The sequence below is a fragment of the Pleurodeles waltl genome, chromosome 6 (genome assembly GCF_031143425.1).
Source record: "Pleurodeles waltl isolate 20211129_DDA chromosome 6, aPleWal1.hap1.20221129, whole genome shotgun sequence".
Classification (NCBI taxonomy): domain Eukaryota; kingdom Metazoa; phylum Chordata; class Amphibia; order Caudata; family Salamandridae; genus Pleurodeles; species Pleurodeles waltl.
In genome coordinates, this window is record NC_090445.1 from 44723076 (window position 1) to 44747952 (window position 24877).

General features: G+C 48.3%; 1 protein-coding gene across 2 annotated transcripts in view; it reads left to right on the forward strand.

The window, feature by feature from the left end:
* Positions 1 to 24877, forward strand: part of SKIC2 (SKI2 subunit of superkiller complex) — a 220173-nt gene that overhangs the window by 86832 nt on the left and 108464 nt on the right. For both annotated transcript variants that reach the window (XM_069237208.1, XM_069237209.1), the window contains 4 exons: positions 7586 to 7679; positions 8574 to 8786; positions 10047 to 10157; positions 15617 to 15728. In XM_069237208.1, the coding sequence (XP_069093309.1) occupies positions 7586 to 7679; positions 8574 to 8786; positions 10047 to 10157; positions 15617 to 15728 (530 nt within the window). The remainder of the gene's footprint in view (positions 1 to 7585; positions 7680 to 8573; positions 8787 to 10046; positions 10158 to 15616; positions 15729 to 24877) is intronic.

Consider the following 24877-nt stretch of genomic DNA (forward strand, 5'->3'; position numbering starts at 1 on the left):
CTTTCTGTCTAGATCATCTCTGGGTCCCCACACTAGGTTAGTGGAGACCCTAAAATAATAACCCCTCCCTCCATTCAGTTTCTTTTTAACCTCTCATGACTGGAACTTTTGTTTTACAATTGAGAGTAGTTTGTGTTTTATGAGTCTTGTTTGTAATATCATTGCAGTAGGCCTGCTAGACCTGAAAATGTGTAATGCAGTACACCCTTGTGGCTATGCCCTCTAGTGGCTAACTATATGGTAACATGACCATGTTTCTTACAAATGCTATTTTCATTGTGGTGTCCTGTGGGGCCGTTTGAGCATTACAATTTAATGCCAAATGTTTATTTCTGATAAAGGTTTTTATTGGGTTTATATGATAATTGTATATGTAATTATGACCATGATTGAGGCCAACTTAGCATCCTTATTACACTGTGTCTGTTTGAACTCTCTTTATATGTTTTGGTGACATCCTTATTACACTGTGTCTGTTTGAACTCTCTTTATATGTTTTGGTGACCCTTCTGGTTTATTTCTCTCGTTACTCCTCCGTAGCTGTCTTTTGGGAATTGGGTTAGCCAGCCAGCAAGTCTGATGGTGGGGTGGTGAAAGTGGTATTCTAAAGGAATTAGCATCACAGATTTAAATTAGGATGCTAAATGGCAACATTTTCATTTTTGGATGCAGATAGATGAAGAAGGTAAATGGAAGTGCTTTAGTTATATGCAAGGCAACTAGAATTATGTGGCAGGAAAAGACCACATTATGAGGCAGGGATAAACAATTTATGTGGCAAGAAAAGTCCCGTTATGAATTTACAATGCCAATAGCTCTATCTGAAGCAAATGCGAGACCCATTGCATTGCAAATGCTTGTTATGAGTTTTCGAAGGCCTGGAGATTGTCAACACAAAATGTTGATGTGATACAGTGGACCATGCAGTATCAGGGAATGATCAACTGGAGTGCATTCGACACATAGTAGGGACATGGTCTTTACACGCACCAGAAGGGTGAAACAGAGCTCTTGGTAGAAGACCCAGTCCAGTTGTTCATAAACAAATGCCCTTTAACTGTCTGTGTGGGGTAGCAGGGTTGTCCCTTTTAACTACTCTTATGTGCTTTTTCCACAACAGCTGTCTGAAAAGGGTGACAGTTACTATACGAGTGACAGAAGCCCAATTGGCCAGTTATTGTGTTAGCAATAAAACCCACGTACAGAGTTATGTGTCGGTGATTTAACCCATTACAAAATTATTGTGCCTTTAATTATAGTTGTGATGGGGGAGAGGCACTAGTTTTTTCTGGTATTTCCTCTCCCGATGAGCCGAGACCTTTGTAATGATCAGATTCACAAAGCTGTGGGTGGAGCTAGTATTAATTTGCGCGCACAAAGAAATGCATTTGCAAGAGATAAATTTAATGCTGATTCATAGAATGTAATAGGATTCACAAATATGTATATTTTTTTTATTATGGTGGAATTTAGCCCATTGAAGTTAGATGCATGCTCGCTGGTGTCTGAGAGAGGTCCAACGTTCAACATGTAAGCTTATTCAGATAGTTTTACACTCTGCAAATATTTGCAAATGCATTCTTGTCAAGGAGAGGATAAATACGTTTCTGATGGATACACCTACCTGTGGATTCCTCACCTAAAGAATTCTCCCCTCGCGCCAGCCCTCGACGGAAATTTCTTCTAGCTCTGCACGTCGACGATGACGTCACAATCGCCCGACGCCACATGACGTCATCCAGGCAATAAGAAGCCCTCGTCGACGTGCAGACGTCAGTTCCCTTTTTTCCATGCCCGAGTAACGGTTAATTCTTCGAGGCTCACAGGGAGCTACTGTTTCCAACGACGGTTACGATGGCGCAGCCAAGAAAATCCGGCTTTAAATCTTGTAGCCAGTGCGGGGGTCGAATGTCGGTTACCGACCCCCACGAAAACTGCCTCTGGTGCCTTAGTTCCGACCATGAGGTCGAGTCATGCGGCTCATGTCAGCGCATGAACCCTAAGGCACGCAAAGAGAGGGAGGCGAAATTGTTCTTGGCTCGGTCCAAGAAGAGGAAGGAGAGGCGTCATCGGAGGGAGTCTTCTTCGAGATCCTCGAGGTCTCGTCACCATCATAGTGACTCTCGGCGCCGTCACGGATCTCGGCGCCGATCGAGCAAGGGACGGTCCAGGTCAAGATCGGCTTCTCCGTCAGCTCGGCGTCGTCCGACGTGGGAGATAAGCCCGACTGTCACCCCTCCGCCTCCTACGACCTCGACGTCACCCGGGTCGGTCTTTGAGGTCGAGCCTCCCCAGAGGCCTGAAGGTTCTCCTGGCCAAGAGTTACCTGGACCCTCTTCGGCATCTATGCCGGCGCCGGTGCAGCAGCAGCAATACCCGGCCTTCCCGGCTCCGGGAACGGATCCTGCAGCGTTTTTAAGCACGATGTTTAACATTTTTGCTTCCATGACGCCGGGTGGAAGTCATGCAGGTCCGTCTGGCCCTCTGGCCTATGATTTGGGTGTTCCAGCGTCTTATAGATCGACGCCGTTCACCCCATTTTTATCTGCTGCACCTGAAGCGGCGCCGATGCCTACAACGTCGCCCAGGCTGACTACACCTGCTACGGCGCCGTTGGATTCGCCTCGAATCCGATCGACGTCTAAGAATCCTGTGGAGCCGGAGCTTCTGGCTTCGGACGGATCCGAGGTTCGGCGCCGACGAAGATCTTCGGCGTCGGCCGACGCCTTATCGACTCCAGGCTTGGAGTCAAGACTTAAATCAAGACGTCTGGCCCTTCGACTTTTGGAGGAAGAAGAGTACGCGAGACAACACCTGGAGGAAGGTGAAGTTTTAGAGCCTTCTGGTGACTTCCAGGGACTGGATACGGCCAGTGGCTTGGACACTACCCCGGAATGGGATCTAGCTTCCCCTGGAGAGATCACGGAGGAAGCTGCTTCATTCCACGCAGTTATTAGGAAGGCTGCAGACTTTTTGGATCTTCCCCTTCCTACCGCGGAGGTCAAAAGAAATTTATTGACAGAGGTTTTACACCCAGCTTCTGCTTCTGCTGAGCCTCTTTTGCCCTTCAATGAGGCTCAGCTGGACCCCATTAAGGATATTTGGCTGAAACCTGTGTCCACCGCTGCAGTCAACAGAGCGGTGGCTCGTCGCTACAGGGCGGCGCCTGGGGATCCGGTGTTTCTCTCCAGACAGCCAACTCCGGAGAGTCTAGTGGTGCAAGCCTCTTGTTCCTCCAGATCCTCTCCTGGCTCGTTTCCTGGGACACCTGCGGACAGAGAGTCAAAAACGATGGACCATACTGCAAAAAATACCTTTTCATCTTGCAGTATGGCCCTAAAATCTTCCAATGCAACTTGCATACTGGGGCGTTACATCCATGCCCTTATGGAAGAGGGGAAGGGCCACCCTAATTTGTCCCAGGAGATGTTGCAGCTGTTGGCGGATGCTCAGGCGGCTGCGACTCAGGTGATCCAGTCGGGATTGGATACTTCAGACTCAGTGGCTAGGGCTATGGGCACGACCATAGTTTCTGGATGGCAGTCTTGGCTACGGTCATCTGGCTTCTCGTCGGACGTGCAGGCCACACTTCTTGATCTTCCTTTTGATGGAGAGAAGCTCTTCGGTACAAAGGCTGACTCTGCCCTGGAGCGTTTTGAAGAAAGCAGAGCGACTGCTAGATCTTTGGGACTCCAGTCGTCAGCCTCATCCTCCTTTAGAGGTTTTCGGAGGTTTAAAGGATTTGGACGTGGTTCCTTTCGTGGAAGATTGCAAGGACCACAACAATCTGCTTCTACCCTGCCATACAGATCCTTCAGGGGCAGGGGCAGAGTCCTTACGAGAGGAGCCACCTTGCAGCACTCTGCCTCTTCCTCGGGAGGGGTGCAGCAAGGAAAGCAGCCGTAGTCCTCCTCCACTCCCTGTCCACTTGTCTCCGGTAGGGGGGGAGACTTGCCCATTTTCTTCCAATGTGGGAGGTTATAACATCGGACTCCTGGGTCATCGACATTGTGACGAAGGGGTACGCTCTTCCCTTTCGGGAATTCCCTCCTACCTTCCCTCCCCGCCCATCCTTCTGTTCGGAAGACCATCTTCTCCTATTACAGCAGGAAGTATTGTCCCTATTGGCAAAAGGTGCGGTAGAGTTGGTTCCCGAGCAAGAGAGGGGTCAGGGCTGTTATTCAAGATACTTCCTGATTCCCAAAAAGGATGGTCGGCTGAGACCGATTTTGGACTTGAGGATTTTGAATTGGTTCCTCAAACAGGAAAAATTCAAAATGCTGACCCTCTCACAGGTTCTTTTGGCGTTGGACGAAGGAGACTGGATGGTGTTGGTCGATTTGCAGGACGCGTATTTTCATATTCCGATCCTCAAATCGCACAGGAACTTTCTCCGGTTTGTGGTGGGATCGCAGCATTATCAGTTTGCGGTCCTCCCTTTTGGTCTTACTCCAGCACCTCGAGTCTTCACAAAGGTGATGGCGGTGGTAGCAGCAGAGCTCAGAAGAAGGGGGATAGCTGTGTTTCCCTATCTGGACGATTGGTTGATCAAGGCCAAAACTCCAGAGCTCGTGCGGTGCCATCTCCAGTCGACGACTCAATTGTTGTACGACCTGGGTTTTTCAGTCAATGTACCCAAATCTCACCTGGAGCCCTCTCAACGCCCCCTGTTCATAGGGGCAGTATTGGACACGACATTGAATCGGGCCTTTCCTCCACCCCAGCGGTTCCAGGATATTCAGGTGTTGATTCCAATGTTTCAAAATGGAGCGGTAGTTCCAGTCCTCAAGGTCCTTCGACTGCTCGGTCTGTTCGCTTCTTGCATACTGTTGGTCACTCATGCACGCTGGCACATGAGGGCTCTTCAGTGGTGCGTCCGCAGGCAGTGGTTTCAGCACAAAGGGGGTCTTGAAGATTCGATAAAGATCTCCAGAGACACTGCAGTGGATCTTCAATGGTGGGCAGCGGTCGACAACCTGTCTCAAGGAAGGCCGTTCTCGCTGCCACCTCCAGTGGCCACGGTGGTAACGGATGCTTCCACTCTAGGGTGGGGAGCTCATCTGGGGGACCTGGAGATCAAGGGCCTTTGGTCTCCAGGGGAACAGAGGTTACATATCAATCTGTTAGAGTTGCGGGCAGTACGTCTGGCACTCAAGGCCCTCCTCCCTTCCATTTGCGGTCAGTCAATCCAAGTTCTAATGGACAACACGACCGCGATGTGGTATATAAACAAACAGGGAGGAGTGGGGTCGTATCTTCTCTGCAGAGAAGCTCTTCGTCTCTGGTCCTGGCTTCAGGACCACAAGATCTGCTTGATTGCACATCACTTGGCCGGAGTCCTAAACGTGCGTGCAGACATTCTCAGTCGACGCAGCTCGGTCGACCACGAGTGGCGTCTTCATCCAGATCTAGTTCTGTGTATCTTCCGGATGTGGGGATATCCACAAATAGATCTGTTTGCGACTCAAGAGAATGCGCAGTGCCCGCTATTTTGCAGCCTCCAGTATCCAGTGCAAGGAGCTTTGGGGGACGCGTTTCAGATGTCCTGGAAGGGTCAGTTACTTTACGCGTTTCCCCCCATACCCTTGATTCCTCGAGTTCTCAGGAAGATCCGCCAACACCGAGCTCAAGTCATCTTAATAGCTCCGGATTGGCCGAGAAGGGTGTGGTATTCGGACCTACTCCAACTCTCTCAGTGCCCTCCGCTCCGTCTCCCTTGCAGGGTGGACCTCCTCTCGCAGTCACAGGGGCAGATTCTACACCCCCACCTCCCGAGCCTGCATCTTCATGCCTGGAGATTGAACGGGGCAATCTGAGTTCCTTTTCTCTCCCTCCAGATGGTGGAAGTTATTTTATTGGCCAGACGACACTCCACCAAGTCAATCTATGCTAATCGTTGGGCTGAATTTACAAGCTGGTGTGGAGAGAATAGTTTAGATCCTTTAAAAGCTGGTTTATCTGACATTTTGTAATTTGCGCTCCATCTGGCACAGAAAGGTTGTGCGATTGCCACTGTTAAAGGTTATCTGTCTGCTCTATCTGCTTTTTTGTGCCTTCCTGATCAACCATCCTTCTTTAAATCACCAATTGTTTTAAAGTTTCTAATGGGACTCACTAATAAGTATCCACCCACACCATTCGTTATGCCTCAGTGGGACCTTAACTTAGTCTTAACTTTTCTTATGGGGGCTCCGTTTGAACCAATGCACTCTTGTTCTTTACGGTTATTAGTATTCAAAACTGTTTTCCCGGTGGCCATAACATCTGCCAGAAGGGTTAGCGAGCTTCAGGCTCTCACTGTGGAAAACCCATACCTTTCTTTCTTTAAGGACAAAGTGGTGTTGAGGACCAAGGGGGCTTTCCTACCGAAGGTTGTTACACCCTTTCACCTGGGGCAGTCAATTACTCTCTCTTCCTTTTACCCTCCACCTCACCCATCCAAGGAGGAAGAGAGGCTCCACCGACTGGATCCACGAAGAGCTCTGAGCTTCTACGTCGCCAGGACGAAAGAGTTCAGACAGGATGAAAAGCTCTTCGTTGGATACGTGGGGAAGAGGAAAGGTAGAGCGGTCCACAAGAGAACGCTATCCAGGTGGGTCATTCTATGTATTAAGATCTGCTATTCTTTGGCGAAGAGAGATCCACCTGTGGGGCTTCGTGCCCATTCTACCAGAGCCAAAGCAGCTTCATCGGCTTTGGCTAGAGGTGTTCCTGTGGCTGACATCTGCAGGGCAGCGACCTGGGCATCCCTCCATACTTTTGCCAAGCATTACTGTTTGGACTCTGAGGTTAGGAGGGATGGCCATTTTGTTCGCTCAGTGCTGCAAGATTTCTTGGTTTGACCATTCGGGCACCCACCACCGGAGGTTATACTGCTTGGGGACTCTATTCTTTAGGTGAGGAATCCACAGGTAGGTGTATCCATCAGAAGAATAAGTTACTTACCTTCGGTAACGCTTTTTCTGGTGGATACAGTAACTACCTGTGGATTCCTCACGGTATAGACGGTACACCTGGACAGCCAACAGCGCTACCACTCTCTGCTACCACATACCAATAACATAACGTAACACATATTTGTATTTGTCATGTGTACATTTTATACGCAAGAGTACTCCTAGAAAAGAAAGAACTATTCTTAGAGAATTTGCTGAAAGTTTGAATTGTACTCAAAACTGAAAAATCCTGAAGGTGCAAATTTCTAGTTTCTATTTCGTACATTTTGTGACTAGGGTCCTAAGTGGCCAAAGCTTACTGTTTGCTGATTGGCAATCTGTAGAGTGTCATGGGCTTATGTGTGGCATGGTCAATAAAGCCCACTGTTCGTCAGCTATATTGTGGAAAAGGACACCGCTCTGCATCAATAGAGCAAGACCCCACATCTGCTGGTTAATGGCTGGGCTGTGCCAGGCGAGATGGCTGCAGACCCAGATTTGTGCCACCTCTCTACGTACTTTTAAGCCACATTGTTTTTGTTAACATATACTTTTGGATTCAGACCTCATTGACTGTTTGTTTTTAAATCGCTTTTTGCTCGCTCCCCCATAAATGTGTATCTGTGGTTTCTCAACTAACCCTACGACAGGTACTATGCTGCTGTGGAAGCCAAGAAGGACCGCACCAGCAAGCATGCCCAGTCCTTCGGCGCCAAACAGCCCCACCAGGGTGGGCCCACCCAGGTGAGGAAGTGAATGGCCCTTTCACGGCATGTGCATGTTTTCTGTTTTTCAAAGAGCAGCAAATGGCCCCATGGCATAGTCATGACATATGCCAGCCCTGGCATTTTAATCACAGAACATTTCATACTTGCATTTGGGCGCACGATAAATGTTAAACGTGGAGCCCTAGAAGGCGATCTGCTGTTTGCAAAAGAGCCTAGGCTGGCTAAAAGTTTCATCAATGAATGAGACTATTTAAATGTATATGTAATACTGTGTGTTTTGTTGGACGTTAGCCAAGACCTTTTGATTTTACTAAAACTTATATGAGGCTTTCAGTCAGTGCTCTTTTACCATTGGTCTCTTATTGTGTCATTCACATTTTTCTAAGGCCCACTACAACACACAGCAAGGGCAGTGGGTAAGCCTACTTAAGCCTTTGGGTAACTTCACCGTGAGTGACCACATTCTGCTCTTTGGCAAGCAGCACATCCACACGCAAAGTAGTTCACTACGGCATTGTGTGCTTTTTTGAGACAAAAAATGGTTGGTTTTAACCAATGTTTTTTTAGATTGACAAGGACCCAGTAGATTCTCTAACAATAAAATTTGGCTAAAATCTTAACGAATTAAATCAAGCATTGACAAAACCAAAATGTTCAGCGCCAGACCGGTTGGCTTTGACAGTGCTAGCCTTCTGTCTGTTGCATCTGGTAAGGTCTGCATTACCGCCCCATTTTACTGTGCCTACAGACACTTTTAGGCAGAATCGCCCTTCATGGATTGAACACTTCCTTTTACCTTCACCATGCAGTGGGATTTATTTCTTAGCTTAGGTCCCTGCCAGCATTAGTTAGCATCTAGCCTACACCCTCCAGGGTACCAATTCATTTTTCTCTCTCTGGATCCTGGCAGGACAAGAGTGTCTGGCTCTCGCTGATTGACATGCTACGGAAGAAAGACCAGCTGCCCGTCGTGGCCTTCACCTTCTCCCGTAACCGCTGCGACGACAACGCCAGCATGCTGACCACCATTGACCTGACCACCAGTGCGGAGAAGAGCGAGGTCCACGTCTTCTTCCAGAAGTGCATCTCCAGGTTAAAGGGCACTGATCGGCAGCTGCCACAGGTACGCCTTCTGGTGCCAAGGCAGGGGCAGCCTGTAGAAAGTGGACTAAGCCAGTGATAACAGATGGTAGGTCGGGACCCGCTCCTGGGTTGGTGAGCTGATTTTTGCTTGGTCCCGAAAGATCTGGTCTATATGTAAGTAATATTTAAAATGTTTAGCCTCATTCGTGCACCACTGCAACGGTGCTGGACTATGAGCCAGATGTAGCAAAGGTTTTTACCCATTCTGTGTCTATGGAAAAAAGTGTTCGTACATATGGCCCCAAGTCCCTAAGTACAGTTTTAAAACAACCCTTGCTGGTATTCCTAAGCAAGATTCTGGGTGAAAATGACAGTGTTTGTTGCTGCTGTGTTTTTCTTTACTTCACAAAGCTATTTCAACAGAGAATACCATTTGTGTATGACTTTCACATATAAATTGAGAAATATGGTTGTGGCCTAATGGCCTGATTACAGACTTCAGATCTGGGAAACAAGGTTCTAGTCCCAATTTTGGATCAACATTCTTTGATTCTGGGCAAATCACGCAATCTCCCATGCTTACAATAAAATGAATCTGACCTTGTGTGATGTATTCTGGTGTTCATGTAAAGTTCTGCAGTGTCCATGGGCCACGTATATAAGGAGAGCTCTCTACCTGATATGACTTCATTCATGGCAGCTCCCGGTGTCTTTACAGTCTGACGACACCGGAATGAAGGCAGATCTCAGTGTGCTGTCGTGTGTACCCTATGTGGGCACTCAATACTTATTATACATGGGACATACCTTTAGCCTCACTGTAGTGAGGGCAGCTAGCTTTCTAGTGTCACTGCTGTGAAAATGGCGCTTGATGACAGCTTTTATTATGATTAGGCCATTTCACACTCTGATGTGACTACAGAGGACAGCTCATATTGTGGTGATGACAGCTCTCACTGTGATGTCACTGCATACAGGACAGCTCATATTAAGATGTCATTGCTGCATGCGGTAATTGCTGTCCCCACGGTGATGATGTCACATGTCTGCTTGTCTTCAGTTCATTTTCGATTTCCTGCCCACTGATATTGTGTGACCTGACTTAATTGACTGCAAATTTGAATATTGATAAAATGCCATGAATACCACAGAGCGAGATAACCATTTTCTAAATCGCTTAATGGAGAAATAACCATAGGTGAAATGCTGTCACAAGCTGAATTAGAGAAAATATTTTTAAAAAACTTGAAAAGTTTTATTCTGTTTAACCAATCCCCATCATGCCCCTTTCTGGCTGCAGGTTCTGCACATGGTGGAGCTGCTGAAGAGGGGCATCGGCGTGCACCACAGTGGCATCCTGCCAATCCTGAAGGAGGTCATTGAGATGCTGTTCACAAGGGGGCTTGTCAAGGTACTTACGATGGGCTGGAGCTAGGAAGGGGAGGCGGGTTCGGTCCACTTGCTGCTTGCTGCTCCATGGTCTGTTAGGGCACACTTTGGTTTTTGTGGTTGTCACCTTTATGCGCAACAATATCGGCCATTTGTTCTTGTAAGATTTTGAAACCCCTAATATCTGATTATTGAATAGTACTTGGTATAATACCTCTATTCGTTTTTAACATGGCAATGCTGCCTCTCAATATAACTATTTAGGAGTAGTTCAGACTGTTCTAAATTACTTTTGAAATACTTTCTTATTGTGTGTACTGTGGTATGCAATGGAACCCAGATAAACTGCAGCAAAAACTTGGTTTGCTTCTAAAATGCTTGTGCCAGGGAAGCTGGGCACCTTTATAAAGCAGCCACACCGCCTCTCCCCCTAACATCCCTGCTCTGGGGGTGGGGGCAGGAAGTTTTGAAAAGTAGTATCACTTCCAAATGCCCCATCGTACTCTCTCATCCTCCAGTTGGTTGATTGCCTTGACATAACTCTGGATAAAAGGTTTAATTTTCTTATATTTACACACCTGATATTTTGTGAGCTTTATCGGTCTTGTCCTAGGTATCACGTGCCCTCCCCCTTCATCCTAGGTATCACATGTCCCCCCTTCATGCCTTCCAGTAAAGGACAAGCATGCACGCTTACAAGCTCTTCTTCTCAGTTTTTTATTGTTAGTGATCTCGCTCATGGGTTATACCGCACAAGGCTGAGCCCACTCCAGTCATCCACACATTGGGCCTTCTCACACTGACCCCTATTGGACACAACATACTTATAGTTGAGGCACAAATTGAAACCTACAGTAGCATATTTTTTTAATGTTTTTTTGGAGCTTTCTGCAAAGGTTTTTCATTTGTGACCTGCAGCATTCTTTTGTAAACACAGTTCCATCTCAAACAGTCCACCCCAAGTACTTGATCACACATATGGTACATCCATTCATTCCTTGCCAGTGTACTTCATTCCTGCTTTGGAGCTCTCTTTTGTAAATGTGGTACCTACTGCACCACTCAGTTCTGCAACTGTTCCTAGTTACATCAATGACCAGAATATATGTAGGAAGCTGGCTCCTTATATTGTGGACCAAAAAGAGATACACTGTGCAAAGAGTCCAGGCAAAGCCCAAGGCATCACAGAGGCATAAATGACATCCCATACGCTCTCTTTTGTGGTAGTGGTGGCGAGCAGTTAGGCATATCAGAGGGTAGTGCAAAGCATGTAAAACACACACAGAGGCAGTAAGTAAGACACACACTCAGTAAAGAAATCCAACACCAATTTTTTAAAAACAACACATACTTTTATTGGAATTTAGATACCAAGATCACCGGAATCATGTGAGTACTTTTCGAGTTATTAATTTTTACAGTTTTCAAAAGTTGACACAATGCGATTTTTCAGTGCGGTGATGTTATGCTGGAGGGGAAGCATGTACTGCATTCGGATACTTCACAGCAACTTACGGGACTGTTCTCCTGGACTTAAGGTTAGTATGAGGCAGGGTCCAAGGCCACACCAACAGGTCACTTCATGAGGCGTCCGGGTGCAGAGGTGTGTTATGGCGCCGGGTGTCCCATTTACTTCAATGGGAAACAGTTTGGTTGGGAAGTTGCTGCAAGCTTGGGTCTGAAAGGTCAGTCTGGGGGAACCCACAGAGGGACTCGACCCTTGAGGTCCTCGGGCACGTGGGGACACTGATGGTCCACTTCTCAGGCTGTGGGGCTCAGGTGCAGAGTTGTTTTGAGGGTCTGGTCGCGGTGGTCAGGGACTTGCTCTGGGTCTTGGTGACCTGGTGAAGAGGGGAAACAGGGCAGTGGGACCACTCTCCTGAATGGCCTTGTGGATCCTGATGTTCCCCAAAAGTAGATCTGCTTTGGTGCTGTTAGAATACGGATTGGACCACCAACAAGCCTTGGTTGCTGCAAGGGGTCCAGTACACCTGGTATAGGTATAGAGAGCCTCCGGGTGGGGTCAGCATCTTGAGACTTTGGTGAAGTGGTGGAGCTGACCTCCTGGGCTCCACAGTCCTCTCTTGGCTTGTTGAGCCCTCGGAGGGCACGGTGGCCTATGGGCTGTTGCAAACGGTGCCTGCAGATGCAGGGAAGCAACTCCTCTGCTCCAAGGGAGTTCTTCTTGGCGATTTGAAAAGCACTGCAAGCATTCCCGATTTCTTGGAGGCTCTAGAGCTGCAGGACAGGTAAGTTGCTTCTCAAGGGTCGGGCTCAGCAGGCAGGCTGGCAGAGTTGGCGCCAAGTCATTTGTGCTCCTCGGTTCTCAGGTCCGCAGGCTTCTTTGTCCACTCTTTCTTTTGTGTCCAGCAAACATCTGTCTTTCTGATATCAGGGGATCCCCTAAATACTCAATGTAGGGAGCATTAAGGGGAGTGAAGGGTTGTAGCTAATGGGCTACTTAGCTTTGGAGCCACCACGCCCCCTTGGTGACACTTTCTTTGGGGAGTAGGCATCACCCTGTCCCAGAATTCCTAATTCCACCACACACAAGATGGCGGAATTCCTAAGGCTTTGTTAATTTCAGGCTGGTCACCCTAGAGGTGTGTCCAGGCAGCAAATGCAATATGCCTCCTGCCTAGCTAATTTTCCTGCCTGTCCAGGTGCCAAATAGGCCCTGAGGCACAGAGGTCGGCATCTCCTTCTGAGGAAGGCCAGATCTGCATACCAACGGCGGTGGGCTTCTTTGAAGCCTCCTGCCTTTTAATGCAGAATTGCAGTTCATCAGGTTGGGAGGGGTGTGCAACACCCCAGTCAGAGCAGGCTTTGTTCCTGACCTTCTGAGATCAAAGGCTCTCACCCTTGAAGGTCAGAAACACGTCTGTTGGTAGCAGGCCGGGTACAACAAGTCAGTCAGCACACCAGTAGTTGGTAGATTTTTCAGTAGACACCTCTAAGGTGCCCTCTGGATGCATGTATTAATAAATCCATCACTGGCATCAGTGAGGGTTTATTAATACGAGATGTTTGATCCCAAACATCCCTAGTTTCAGTGAAGCCATCATGTAGCTGGGGAACTCGTATTGACCAGCGTCCATCACGTACTTAAAATGGCTTCCCTGTTCACTTACTATGTGTAAGATTCAACAAAGACATAGCAGGGCCATATCTGCTTTTGCAGATATTGTCCACACATGTTATATGATGCACCCTCCCTTAGGGTTGTAAGGCCTGCTGTAGGGTTGACTTACATGCAGTGTATATGGGACACGCGACACTGGCTGTGTGCTATGTCATCCTTTCACTTTTTGGAGCACCTTTGTCACTCAGCCTGCTGTGGCAGTCTGTATAAGGTTGGCGCTGGGTCCCTTATAGTGGAACACACTGTGCTTCAGCTCTTAGAGACCTCTTCAGTACCTAGGCCCCAGGGGTACTATTTACTAGGGACTTACAGAGGTGCTAAATTGCCTGGCCACTTGGGGATCAAGTGACCAGGTGTCTTGTTTTGAGGGAGAAACACTGGCACTGGGGACCTGGTTAGCAGGAACCCAGTGCACTTTAGTCAAAGTTGCATCAAACAACAGGAAATATTAGGGGGGTACTGCAACCTGAACTCAGCTTCCTACAATATGTTACCATTAAGCACATCTTGTCCTTCTCTAACTCTGCAACTCTCCAATGTAAACAAGTTACATCCCATGAAGCTCATCAATGATCACTCATGCTCTGCCAATTACCTTATACCTGTTTTGGAGCCCTCATTTTTAAATGCGGTATCCACTCCACCTCAGAGCTCTGTGAATGCGCCTGATTACATCAGTGCTTCGCATGTCTTAACATAAGTTACATCCATTCATGCTCTGCCAGTGTACCTTATTCTTGCGTTGGAGTCCTCGTTGTGTTTTTTTGCTGTACCTACTCCACCAAACAGCTTTGCTAGATGTTTCAGGTACAGCAAAACCCTGATGTGTTATCACCCCACAGTGGTCCTCACCCCACACTCTGCAACTCTCCAAATTATCGAATTCCTGACTTGCCATGCATTGAGTTTTGCCTCTCAGTACAGCTCTGCTATTGTTGCGTATTTGTGGCTCGAAGATGTTGTAAGTGTTGCGCCTCTGAGTATAGCTTTCAAAGTGTAATCACCATTCCTTGTAAGATCCTTCTTCAGTAACTGGCCCAGGTGCATCAGGAGAGGTTTCAGCTGAGCACTTCCATTGCAACAAAAACAGATGAATCTTCAGCTTTTAAATTTATTTTTGTATGAGCTAAATGGGGTAGGGAAGGCCTGCTCTTGATAATTCAAGTCATTTTCAGAAGAGGCTGTAGCCGAATATTCTTTTAATCACATATAATTCACCCTCAATTGACACTTTGATGACATCTGTCTCCTTTGCAGCGAACAGATCTTGCACGGGTAGTAATCTTGGTAATATCCACATGATGCATACTAACAAAGACGCCTTCAAAAGTTAAATCCTGAAACATGCATGCGCTTTAATGATAAGTCTCCGTGATTGACGCTGACCTTTGGCAAATGTAACCAATGAGTACTCTAGGAAGTCAATTGTAAATTGTGAGGCACATCCCCTCTTGCGAGCAGGTCAGTGGATGGTTCCACTTCTCCCACTAGTGTTCTTCTCAGTTCCACATAAGTATCAGTCCCGGGCAGTGGTCCCTAACTGGGAAATACAAAGGCATGTGGCGGTGGCTATGGACATACATGGTCCTTTTGAGTCAGGTCCTTATCTTGAGCCTGGATGAACTGACCTATCAGGGTCATTCCGTTCAGAGATGATAACAGGTCCCTGTATCCCCAGGCCAGGGAGGGCAGGACTGACGCCTCACAGAGCTTCCTAGGGACAACGGCAATGAGCTCTACTCTCGCCAGAGACCAGGTTTTGATGAACTAAATGGAACTACTAACATCTTCCACTCATTCATTTATTTATTTACTTGGAGTTTTTGTAGAGCTCCCGAACTTTAAATTGCCATCTCATACACTCTCAGACACATACTGTCAGACTGCAGCACCCAGTCACACAAGACCCCATTACCTCCATTTTTCCATTATTCCTCCTTCCTGTAGTAGTTATATTGTCAGCATCATTAGGCCTCTAGAGACGTGATGTCTTTGATGTTCTGCTGCAGTTTTCAAGCTCTGACATGCACACGGGCCCACACCTGCAGGATAGGTAGCCCTGAACCTAAGCCCAGCTCTGCACATACATCTTTTACCTAACCTGTAGTGTGCTCCTGTAAACGTGCTATCCATGAGAACAGCCCTGCCAATAGATCTCGTATCTAACCTGTTGCTCTGTTGTTAATGTGGCCTGAAATGTAATTTAGTAAACATGGTACTGCACACACACAGCTGTTTACTGCAGCATCCCTCTCTTCTAGTTCTGTAGCCAGGCAGCGTGGAGGTGGTGGGTATCTGTGTAGATGGACTGTATTATTCTCTCACTTCTTCTTGCACAGGTCCTGTTTGCCACAGAAACCTTTGCCATGGGTGTGAACATGCCTGCCCGGACGGTGGTATTTGACTCAATCCGCAAACACGATGGATCAAATTTTCGTGATTTGGCACCCGGTAAGGTTTACACATGTGCATGCATAAATGATTTACCTATCCATTAATACACATACAAAATACAAACAACTTCCAGTCAAAATTATGTTTCACAGTGAACAATTTAAACCTATTTTCAGTCACTCAATGCACAATCTAGTGTCCCCAGTGCTTCATTGACAGAGGTTCCAGTGGTAGATATTACTGTCACTTTTCCCCTTTCCATAGAAACAGACATGCATCCACTTTGATGTACTGTTACCTTCTAGTCTCACTGCTGCTGGCACAGAGTAGGAATAAGCTCATCGAGTCTTCGATCCTGCGCACCTCTTCCATGTCGCAGATAATGCGTCTTGCCTCTCCTGACCTGCAACAAATCATCTGATGTCTCCTGAGGCAGTCTGATGAGTGTGATGCTCTCCTAAAGTGGGAACTGCAGTGCACTACAAACAGGATAGTCTGGAGTTATTTACAATTTTTGAAGTTGAGCTTGAGCTGAATTCATCTGCTTCAGTTCTTCATTGTAACCGGGCGGGCTCATCAATGTGGTCCTGGCACAGGATCTCGTGCCTACCCAAAGACTCCAACTTGTTGGCAATGTGGGTCCACCAGGAGCTCACAAACAAAGGCTTGAAGGCTAGCGCATTCTCAGTTTCATTCTCAATTAGATTGTATCCAGTTCGCTCCCAGAGCTAACAGTGATTTGATGTATGTCATTAATTTATGTTGCTTTTATATTTTTATAGTCATGGTTCAAGCTACACAAAGCATTGCAGAATACGCATTATAGGCGATCAGTATGTGTAGCGCATTGTACCACAGAATGTATATATTGCACAGATTGAAACATATCATGGGAGAGAAGAGGACTAGGTCTGCTCCAAGGAAAGCAATCAATTAGTGGTCATAAAAGCCTGATTCAGGGGAGCAGAGAAGCTGAGGTACATCAGTTGGCTTTGAGCAGCAAATGGATCATGTAGGTCGTGGGCTCCTGTCTGACCGGGTGGGCGGATCCTTAACGCCTGACTTGTCGGCATTAATGTGTAAAGTGTGATAATATCTCATTGTGCAGGACTGGCCATACACATGTTGTTCTATCTCCATACTGCCTGGGGGTAGAGTGACCGTGTCAAGAGATGCTGTGGCTGAGGCACAGAAGGGCCTGGACAGAGCTGTAGGGATGTCATGCAGCCAGAGAGGTAGCAAGGAACAGATGGAGAGGAGATGGGGCTCATGAGTTTAATAGCATTCAGGCCTTGGGTTATAGTCCGAGTTCCCTGTTCTATTATATTTATTTGTGTCACCTGTGGTTCTGTGTGTAGCCGTACTTCTGTTTTGCTTATTGTGTTCGTATTAATCCATAAATATTTTGTGTTTTGTTGAAAAGGAGGCTGCAGTTAGCGCTTGTCCACATGTACTGAACTGAAAGATCTGCATTTACACTGGATGCCTGATTGGTTTCCATTGCAACAGAACACTCATGTGAAACCCTTAGCATTGGAGCACAAACAGATACATAGAGGCGTATAGTAAAGCTTTATTGGGGTGCCCTGTTCGCTTATCTCACTCCTCCTTGCTAGGCTGCACAGCTGCTGGCCGGTAGTCGTGATTCACAACAGTTAAAATCACTGAAAAGGCGACCAATTCTGTCTTCTTCCATATTTAAAAATAAATCCAAATAGGAAATTCCATTGATTTCAGTCTACAGTAATATGGAAAATTCATTAAAAATGAACACTGACAGCCTTCATTATTCCGGTGTGCGAGAGTACTCAGCACCTAGAAACAGAAACTGTGCCAATGGAAAAAGTGGATTTTTTAAACATAAATGTAGGATCGAATCTGCAATTTCAACATTGACTTATCACAAGAAGCTTCGCAGAGATCATATATAGAGTCAGTTAGGGTGTATGCTGCATGATGAGTCGAGCAGCTGTAAAGAGGAATGTTTGCAAAAGCAGACAGTTGAGAAGGTGTGACTGCAGCCATCCATGTGCACACTAGATCCACAGAAACATGTGGTGCTTCTCTTTAGTGCAAATAACTTTTTTACTCAATAATATGGGCCTGATTTAGAATTTGCCAGATGGGTTGCTACATCACAAATGTGATGGATAGCCCATAGAATATGGTGCACTTGTAATAAGTCAAAGGACATCTGTCACATGTGTGATGGCGTGAGTAACCCATCCGCCAAACTCTAAATTGGGCCCCAACTCTTTTCATAAGGTGAGACTGACGTGGGACACCCATTTGGCATCATGCCCACACCTACAGTCACTTGGTGAGCTCCGAAACCTGGTCAACCTCCCCGATTTTTTTATTAGACTGACTGGCATGTTTATTTATTTATTTATTTTAAGAGTTTTCTATAGCGCTAGCAAGACCGAGCGTGTAACTGAGCGCTTTACAACAGAACAGAAAATAAACATAAGAAACACACGAGTCAAGAGTCACTTTGTAGAATGAGGATACAAAGGGGTTCTCATGAATAGAAGGGTGGCAATTCGAGGAAGGAGGGGTGGTGAGTGAGAGACCCTTATTGATGTGAGGGTTGGTTTAGGAGGAATTCTTTCAGTAGTTTCTTGAAGGTCATGTGGGAAGGGTTTGATCTGATGTGAATGGGTAAGGAGTTCCATATTCTCAGAGCGTTGTTTGAGAAGGAGCATGGGCGAGTTTTTTGCTTGTTAGGTTTCGGTAGGAGGAGGAGGAGAGAGTCTGTGCTTCTCAGAGATCTGGTTTGACCAGCTTTCACTAGCTTGTTAGCGAGGTATTCAGGTTTCCCAGTGTGAAGGGCTTTGTGTGTTAGGCAGGCAGTGCGGAACAGGCAACAGGCCTCAATCGAGAGCCATTTCAGACTCCTCAAGGCTGGGGAGATGTGGTCAAATTTTTTAGTTCCCGTCACTAGTCTAGCAGCTGCATGAAGAGTGGACCTCATAGGGGCGAGTCGGGATTTGTCCGTGCCAGTGAGGATAGAGATCCCATAGTCTAGTCTTGAGAGTGCCAGTGCTTGAGTGGCCTGTTTAAGGTCATCTTGGGGAATGAAGGATTTGATTTTGTGAAGAAGTTTAAGCTCTGAGGAAGGCATTATTAGCGTTTGACTTGATGTGGTCCTGCATGGTCAGGTTGGAGTCCAGAGAGATTCCCAGGGATTTGACCGTGGTAGACGGGGAGAGAGTGCATTTGAGGGCGTCAATAGATTTTAGCCATTCTTGCAGTTGAGGAAGCTGGTTAGATTTCGAGAGGAGGAGTATTTCCGTCTTGTCGTGATTGAGTTTGAGATGGTTATGTGAAAGCCAACATAGGGCTTCCTTAAGGGTATTGTTCAGACGGTGGATGTCGTCTAAGGTGGATAGTTCAATATAGAGTTGTGTGTCATCAGCATAGAGGTGGAAGGGGATATTGGCTCGAGTGAGGATAGTGGTAAGAGGGTCCATGTAGATGTTGAAGAGAGTTGGAGAGAGGACAGAACCCTGGGGGACCCTTCTGGTGATAAGGGAGGTGGGTGAGGTCGAGTTGAGAAGTTTTACTTGTTGCGTTCGGTTTTGTAAGAAGGAGGAAAACCAGCGGAGGACAGTACCTTCAATGCCTACTCTCTTTTGGAGGGAGTCGAGAAGGAGTTTGCGGTCGACAGTGTCAAAGGCTGCTGTAAGATCAAGGAGAATGAGTAGGCAGGGTCTGTCAGAGTCAAGAGAGATGAGGAGGTCATCCACAATGTTAAGGATGGCTGATTCAGTGCTGCAGCCTCTCCGGAAGCCAGATTGAAGAGGGTTTAGGAGGCTGTTGGAATCGATATGTTGGGTTAATTGTTGGAGAGCACATTTTTCAAGAACTTTGGCCAGGAAGGGAAGGTTGGAGACAGGTCTGTAGTTGTGGAGGTTGTTCGGGTCTGCTCCTGGTTTCTTTAAAATTGGCGTGATTTGGCCTAGTTTTAGGCAGTCTGGGAATACGCCCGTCTGGAGGGAGCTATTGATGATCATTGTCCAAGTAGGGAAGAGGGACTGGTGGAGTTTTTTTGCCAAGGAGGAAGGGAGGGGGTCAGCTAGGTGTGAGGAGGTTTTGGAGGAGGACATGAGTTTGGAGATGTCCGATACCAGGAGGGGTTGGAAAGAACTCCAGCTAGCGGGGGCCGGCGGCTGCGTCCGGATGGGGAGAGTGATTTCAGTTAAGGGGGACGGGTTGTCGGAGAGGTATAGAGCAGGGATAAGATTGATAGTGGAAGGGAGGCGGGGCACAATGTTTGGGGGGGAGTCCCGTGCTAAGGAAAGTTCAATCTCAGTGATTTTATCGTTGAAGAAATTGGCAAAGTTAACGCAGGTGGCCGTGGTAGTGGGTAAGGGGTTGAGAGCAGGTTTGGTCGTTTGTTGTTTAATGATGTTAAAGAGCTCTTTCGGGCGGTTTATAGCTCTGTCAAGGGTATTCTGGAAGAAGGATCTTTTTTCATTATATATGTGTTTTTTGTAACTTCTCCGTGCACTTCTGAGCTGATCCAAGTGGGCAGAGGAGGGGTCAGATCTCCAAAGTTTTTCAGTGGCTCTGAGTTGTCTTCTCTCTGAGTTGAGGTTATTGTTGAACCAAGCTCTAGATGGGATGTTTTGCAGTCTTTTCAGTTTTAGAGGGGCAAGCTGATCAAGTATGGTAGTTATAGTTGAGTTGTAGTGGGTGGTTAGGTCCGTCGTGGATAGGATGGTCGAAGGGGGGGGAAGAAGAGAGGTGATTTTTTCTTCAAGGGTAGATAGGGGGATTTGGCTGACATTTCTTTTCCAACTAAAGGATTTTTGGGGATGAGGAGTGAGTTGGGGGATATAGTTGAGATGGAAGAGGATGATATGATGATCTGACCAGTCAACAGGAAGGATATCGTCGACCTTGAGGGAATCTTTATGCTCTATAATCGCATCTAGTGTAGCGCCTTTGCTGTGGGTTTGGCCTTTGCAGTGTTGGGAAAGGTTGTTGCTGTGAAGAAGGTCATTTAGGGTTTGGATGAGTACATTGTTCTCATCATTCCAGCGAAGGTTGAGATAGCCCAAGATGATAAAGTTGGGGTCAGAGATGGAGCAGTGAGTTATTAGGTCAGCTAGGTGATCCGCAAAAGGTTGGGTATTACCAGGGGGGTGGTAGAGAAGGTGGAAGGTCACCTTAGAGTTGTCGCTGGTCTTAAAGGAGGCGTTCAAGTGTTCACAGGAATTAAAAATGAGAGCTTCTTTGAAATCTATTTCTATGGTATTTTTGTGGATGATGGCAATACATCCCCCCGGTTGGTTCTTTCTCTCTTTGCTGTAGATAGAGTAGCCGGGAGGGACAAGGGTGTCCAGGATTGGTTGTGAGAGTTCGGTTAGCCAGGTCTCTGTGATGAAGGCAATGTCAGTGTTATGGTTGAGGATAGCATCAGCAAGATCCGTAACGTGTTTGACTGCTGATCTACAGTTTATGAGCATGCAGTTGGTGCAAGGATGGATCTTAGGTTCAGGCTTGGAAGGGAGTGGGGGGATATTAACGAGGTGGGCAGGGGGTCTGGGAGAGGGAGGTTGAATATGTTGTCTCCTGAAGCCAGTGATGACTTGTATGTTCGAAGGGGGGGTCGGGGTAGGGAGGGACGGGTTATAGGAGAGAGCGAGTTTGGTGGCTTCCTTGTGAGATAAAGGAGGGATTGTTCTTCTTGGTCTCGAGGTGTTACGAAGAAAGGGTCTAGAGGGCCAGTGGATACTCTGTGAAGAGTTGTTGACCGACAGAAGCGTGAGTGTCTGGGTCGGCACTGGGACAATCAGTGAGTCGAGGCTACTCGCTAATTTGTTGATGCCTTGAATGATGAGTTCTAGTTGGGATTCAAGGTTGGGAAACCGTTCATTGATATTTGTGGAGGGAGAGGAATTAGGGGTGAAGGAGTGGGAGATAAAGTTCTTCTTAGGTAGGGGCTGGGGGGACTGATTCAGATGGTATATAGGATCACTGGGCAGAAGGTTAAAGGAGGCTTTCGAGGGGTGGGAGGGGTTAGAGTCAGAGTAAGGGTTAGGGGTGATAGGGGGGACAGGCTTGATATGAGTATCTCTACAGGTCAACAAGTTAGGTCTAGAGGAGAGCCGGGGGAGAAGAGGGGTGGGAGGGGCGATGGAGGAGGGGGAGTCGAAGGGGGTATCGGAGAAAGGAGAGGTGTTGTGGGGGAAGATCAAGGAAGTTTGGGATGAGGAGACAGAGTAGGAGTAGTGATGGGGGGTATTGAGGTTAAGGAACTAAGGGGCATGGTTAGGGTGGGAGGGGAAAATGGGGATGAGTGGGTCAGACAGGATGGGGTTGTCGACACTGGGAACCGGTGGGGGGGGGCAGGGGGTGGAGTTGGGGGGGATAATGGGGGTGGGGTCGGGTGTCAATGAGCTGAGGGTGGATAGGGGGGGAGGGAGTACAGACTTAAGGGAGGGGAATAAGGATTCAAAGGCACGGAGGTTGGAGTCGTTAGCTTGAATCATGATGGTTCCATTTCTGAAGATGGAGATGATGACATTTCCCTGGAAAGCCGGGGAACTGGAGATAGAGAGTTTGCAACCGTGAGGGATATTAGTAGTCTTGGAGGGGTGGAGGTGGGTAGTGAGGAGGGTGTTCCATTTAGCCGGGCGTTTAGTAAAGAAGATAAGATCAGTCTTTTTCGGGCCTTTATGGGCATTGAAGTAAGTGTCCACAAGAAGTAGCTCCGGATGTTGCCTGGTAAGTTTGCGTTTGAAGTTTTTCAGCGCAGAGGGGGAGAGGTGATTAGGGGGAGAAATGAAGAAGGAGTTGGGCCCGTGGGGTTTAAGGAAGGGGGAAATGAGTGAGGAGGTGTATCCTGTGGGGAACGACATCATGTGCACGAGATGAGGCTGTTGCTCGTAAGGGGGTTAAAAGGGAGGGATCAGGCTAGGGGTCTAAGGATCGGGGGGGTTGACAGGGGGAAAATCAAGGGCAAGAGGCTCGAACAGGGGTAGAGAAGTCCCACAGATTGCGACAGGGAGGGAAAGAGGGGAGATCTAGAAAAGAGTGTTCTTGTAGGGAGATGGGCGGACACAGAGTGGGAAAGGGTGGGAGGGAGACCACTAGTTAAGGAGGAAGGAAGGGTGGGGCAGGCAAGGGGGCAGGGGGCCCCACATCAGGGGATCGCTTAGGACCAGCACACGGGTCAGGAAAGGCAGCCTTGCTGCTAGTTGGAAAGTTGGGTTAGGATTGCGTGTGGATGGTGGTTGAGAAGATCGGTCGAATAGCAGATCACCCGGGTCCAAGGGTCAAAGGGAACATGCAGAACTCAGTGCCCAATCTAAGCCCATTGGTGAGCACTGGTAACCATCTGAAAGGGGTGGGGCCAACTCACGTGCCTCACGCAAACGCTGCGCGGAAGAGACACACATGTGAAGGACAGAAGAACCCTGAGCTCCTGCCCCTCCGGGACCTCCCCACTCGCAAAATAAGCAATGAGGGAGTCAGCCCAGCAGCCAGATCAAAGTTCAAGGACACTCCCTACCTCGGACAGGCGGGTCCACATGAAAGATTCCTCCCAGGCTGGAGTCAGGGGTGGTGAAGCAGCACCTCCTGGAAGTGTAGCTCCTCCCGTGATGCAGGCGGTGAAGATAAACATCCCCAATAGCGAGTCAGGGATGGCGAAGCAGCACCTCCTGGATATGAAGCTCCTCGCGAGCTGCAGGCGGCGCAAAACAGCCTTTACAACGTGGAGACTAGTGCCTGAGTCGGCCCAAGGTCGGCTCCAGTAGACTACCCCAGGTTAGGGGTCTCCAGCATCGGCAAAGATGGCGGACGGGCAGCTCCTCGCGGGTGAGAGCCGGAGATGGGGGCTCCTCCAAGGCCAGAGGGGCCAGAGATGAGGCTCCAGTAGACCACCCCCAGGTTAGGGGCCTCTAGGAACAGTGAAGCCAGGCGGCTCCTCGTGGGTCAGAGCCGGGGGTGGTGACTCCTCAACAGTTGGGGCCAGAGATCAGGCTCTGGGGGGTGGGGATCCGGTCCTGCCTTCGACCCGATCCAGCCGGGGAGGGCAGCCCGCCGGCAGCGGGATCAGGGACGCAGAAGAAAGCCCATTGGCCGCCTCAATACAGATGGCGGTCGGGCAGCTTCCCGCGGGCAGGAGCCGGCGACAACAGCTCCTCCGAGGTTGGGGCAAGAGACGAGGCTCCGGGAGAGCGGAGACCTGGTCCAGCGTCTGTCTCACCCAGCGGAGAGGGGCAGCCCACCGGCGGGACCAAAGACGCTGAAAAATGCCCTCGGCTGCCTCAGTGCAAAGGCAGCCCGACTGCGGTGACAGGCGAGGCGCCGGGGACCTGGACGCCAATCGATCCTCGTTCCTCGCGCGCAGGGCTCCAAGGCATCCACCAACCCCCAAAAACCCTGTCCGAGTCGGCAGGGTCAAGGGCGGTCGTCGGTAGAGGGGGTGCACCCGAGGGAAAGAGGAGAATCAGGATTTACACCAAAAAGTGATCCCATCCCTCGGGAGCTCCTCGAGGTGCGTCCGTCGCGGCGGCCATCTTGCATGGTGGGTGTGTCTCCTCGCGCCTCGCTGCTGACTGCCTCGTTCAGTGAGCTAGTCACCGCAGAAGGGGAATGTGCTGGGCATAAGAACTTCTCTGCAATGGGCAGCTGCCCCATACTGCACAGGGTGGACAGAAAGAGTGTTCCATGCCACCTGCTGGTGGTGTGATCACATGTGAAGCTTCTGCTTTCTAGCTTAGAGCTGTTCTCACCTATAGATGTCAGCCCAAGCCCAATCCATTTATATAGAAATCAGCATCCGGTCTGCGTTTAGTTACAGTTGTTGTAGCTGCTGCTGGTGCCCTTTGGTTCCCATGACTGCTCCACCAGGGACATTCCTGAAACTTCCATAGTTTGCACCCTTCCGTCCTGTCTTATGGCCTCATCCCAAAGATAGGAGCCCTTATCAGCTCCCCCAAATTCAAAGGCAGCTCATGAGGTATTATTGTGTGTGGTCTGACACAAAGGCCGAGGCTCCAGTGTCTTCAGAGGTGAGAGCTTGAATCCCATCTCTGCTTAATTTTTAATTCATGAATTTGCTTGTGTCAGCATCAGACCACTTCTGTCTGCTTTCAGCCCCCACAGACACAGTAGAATCTGGAGGAGGCATAGTAGTGGAATGGATCTATAGATTCTTACACTTTCATATTTTACGCCCAGAATAATAA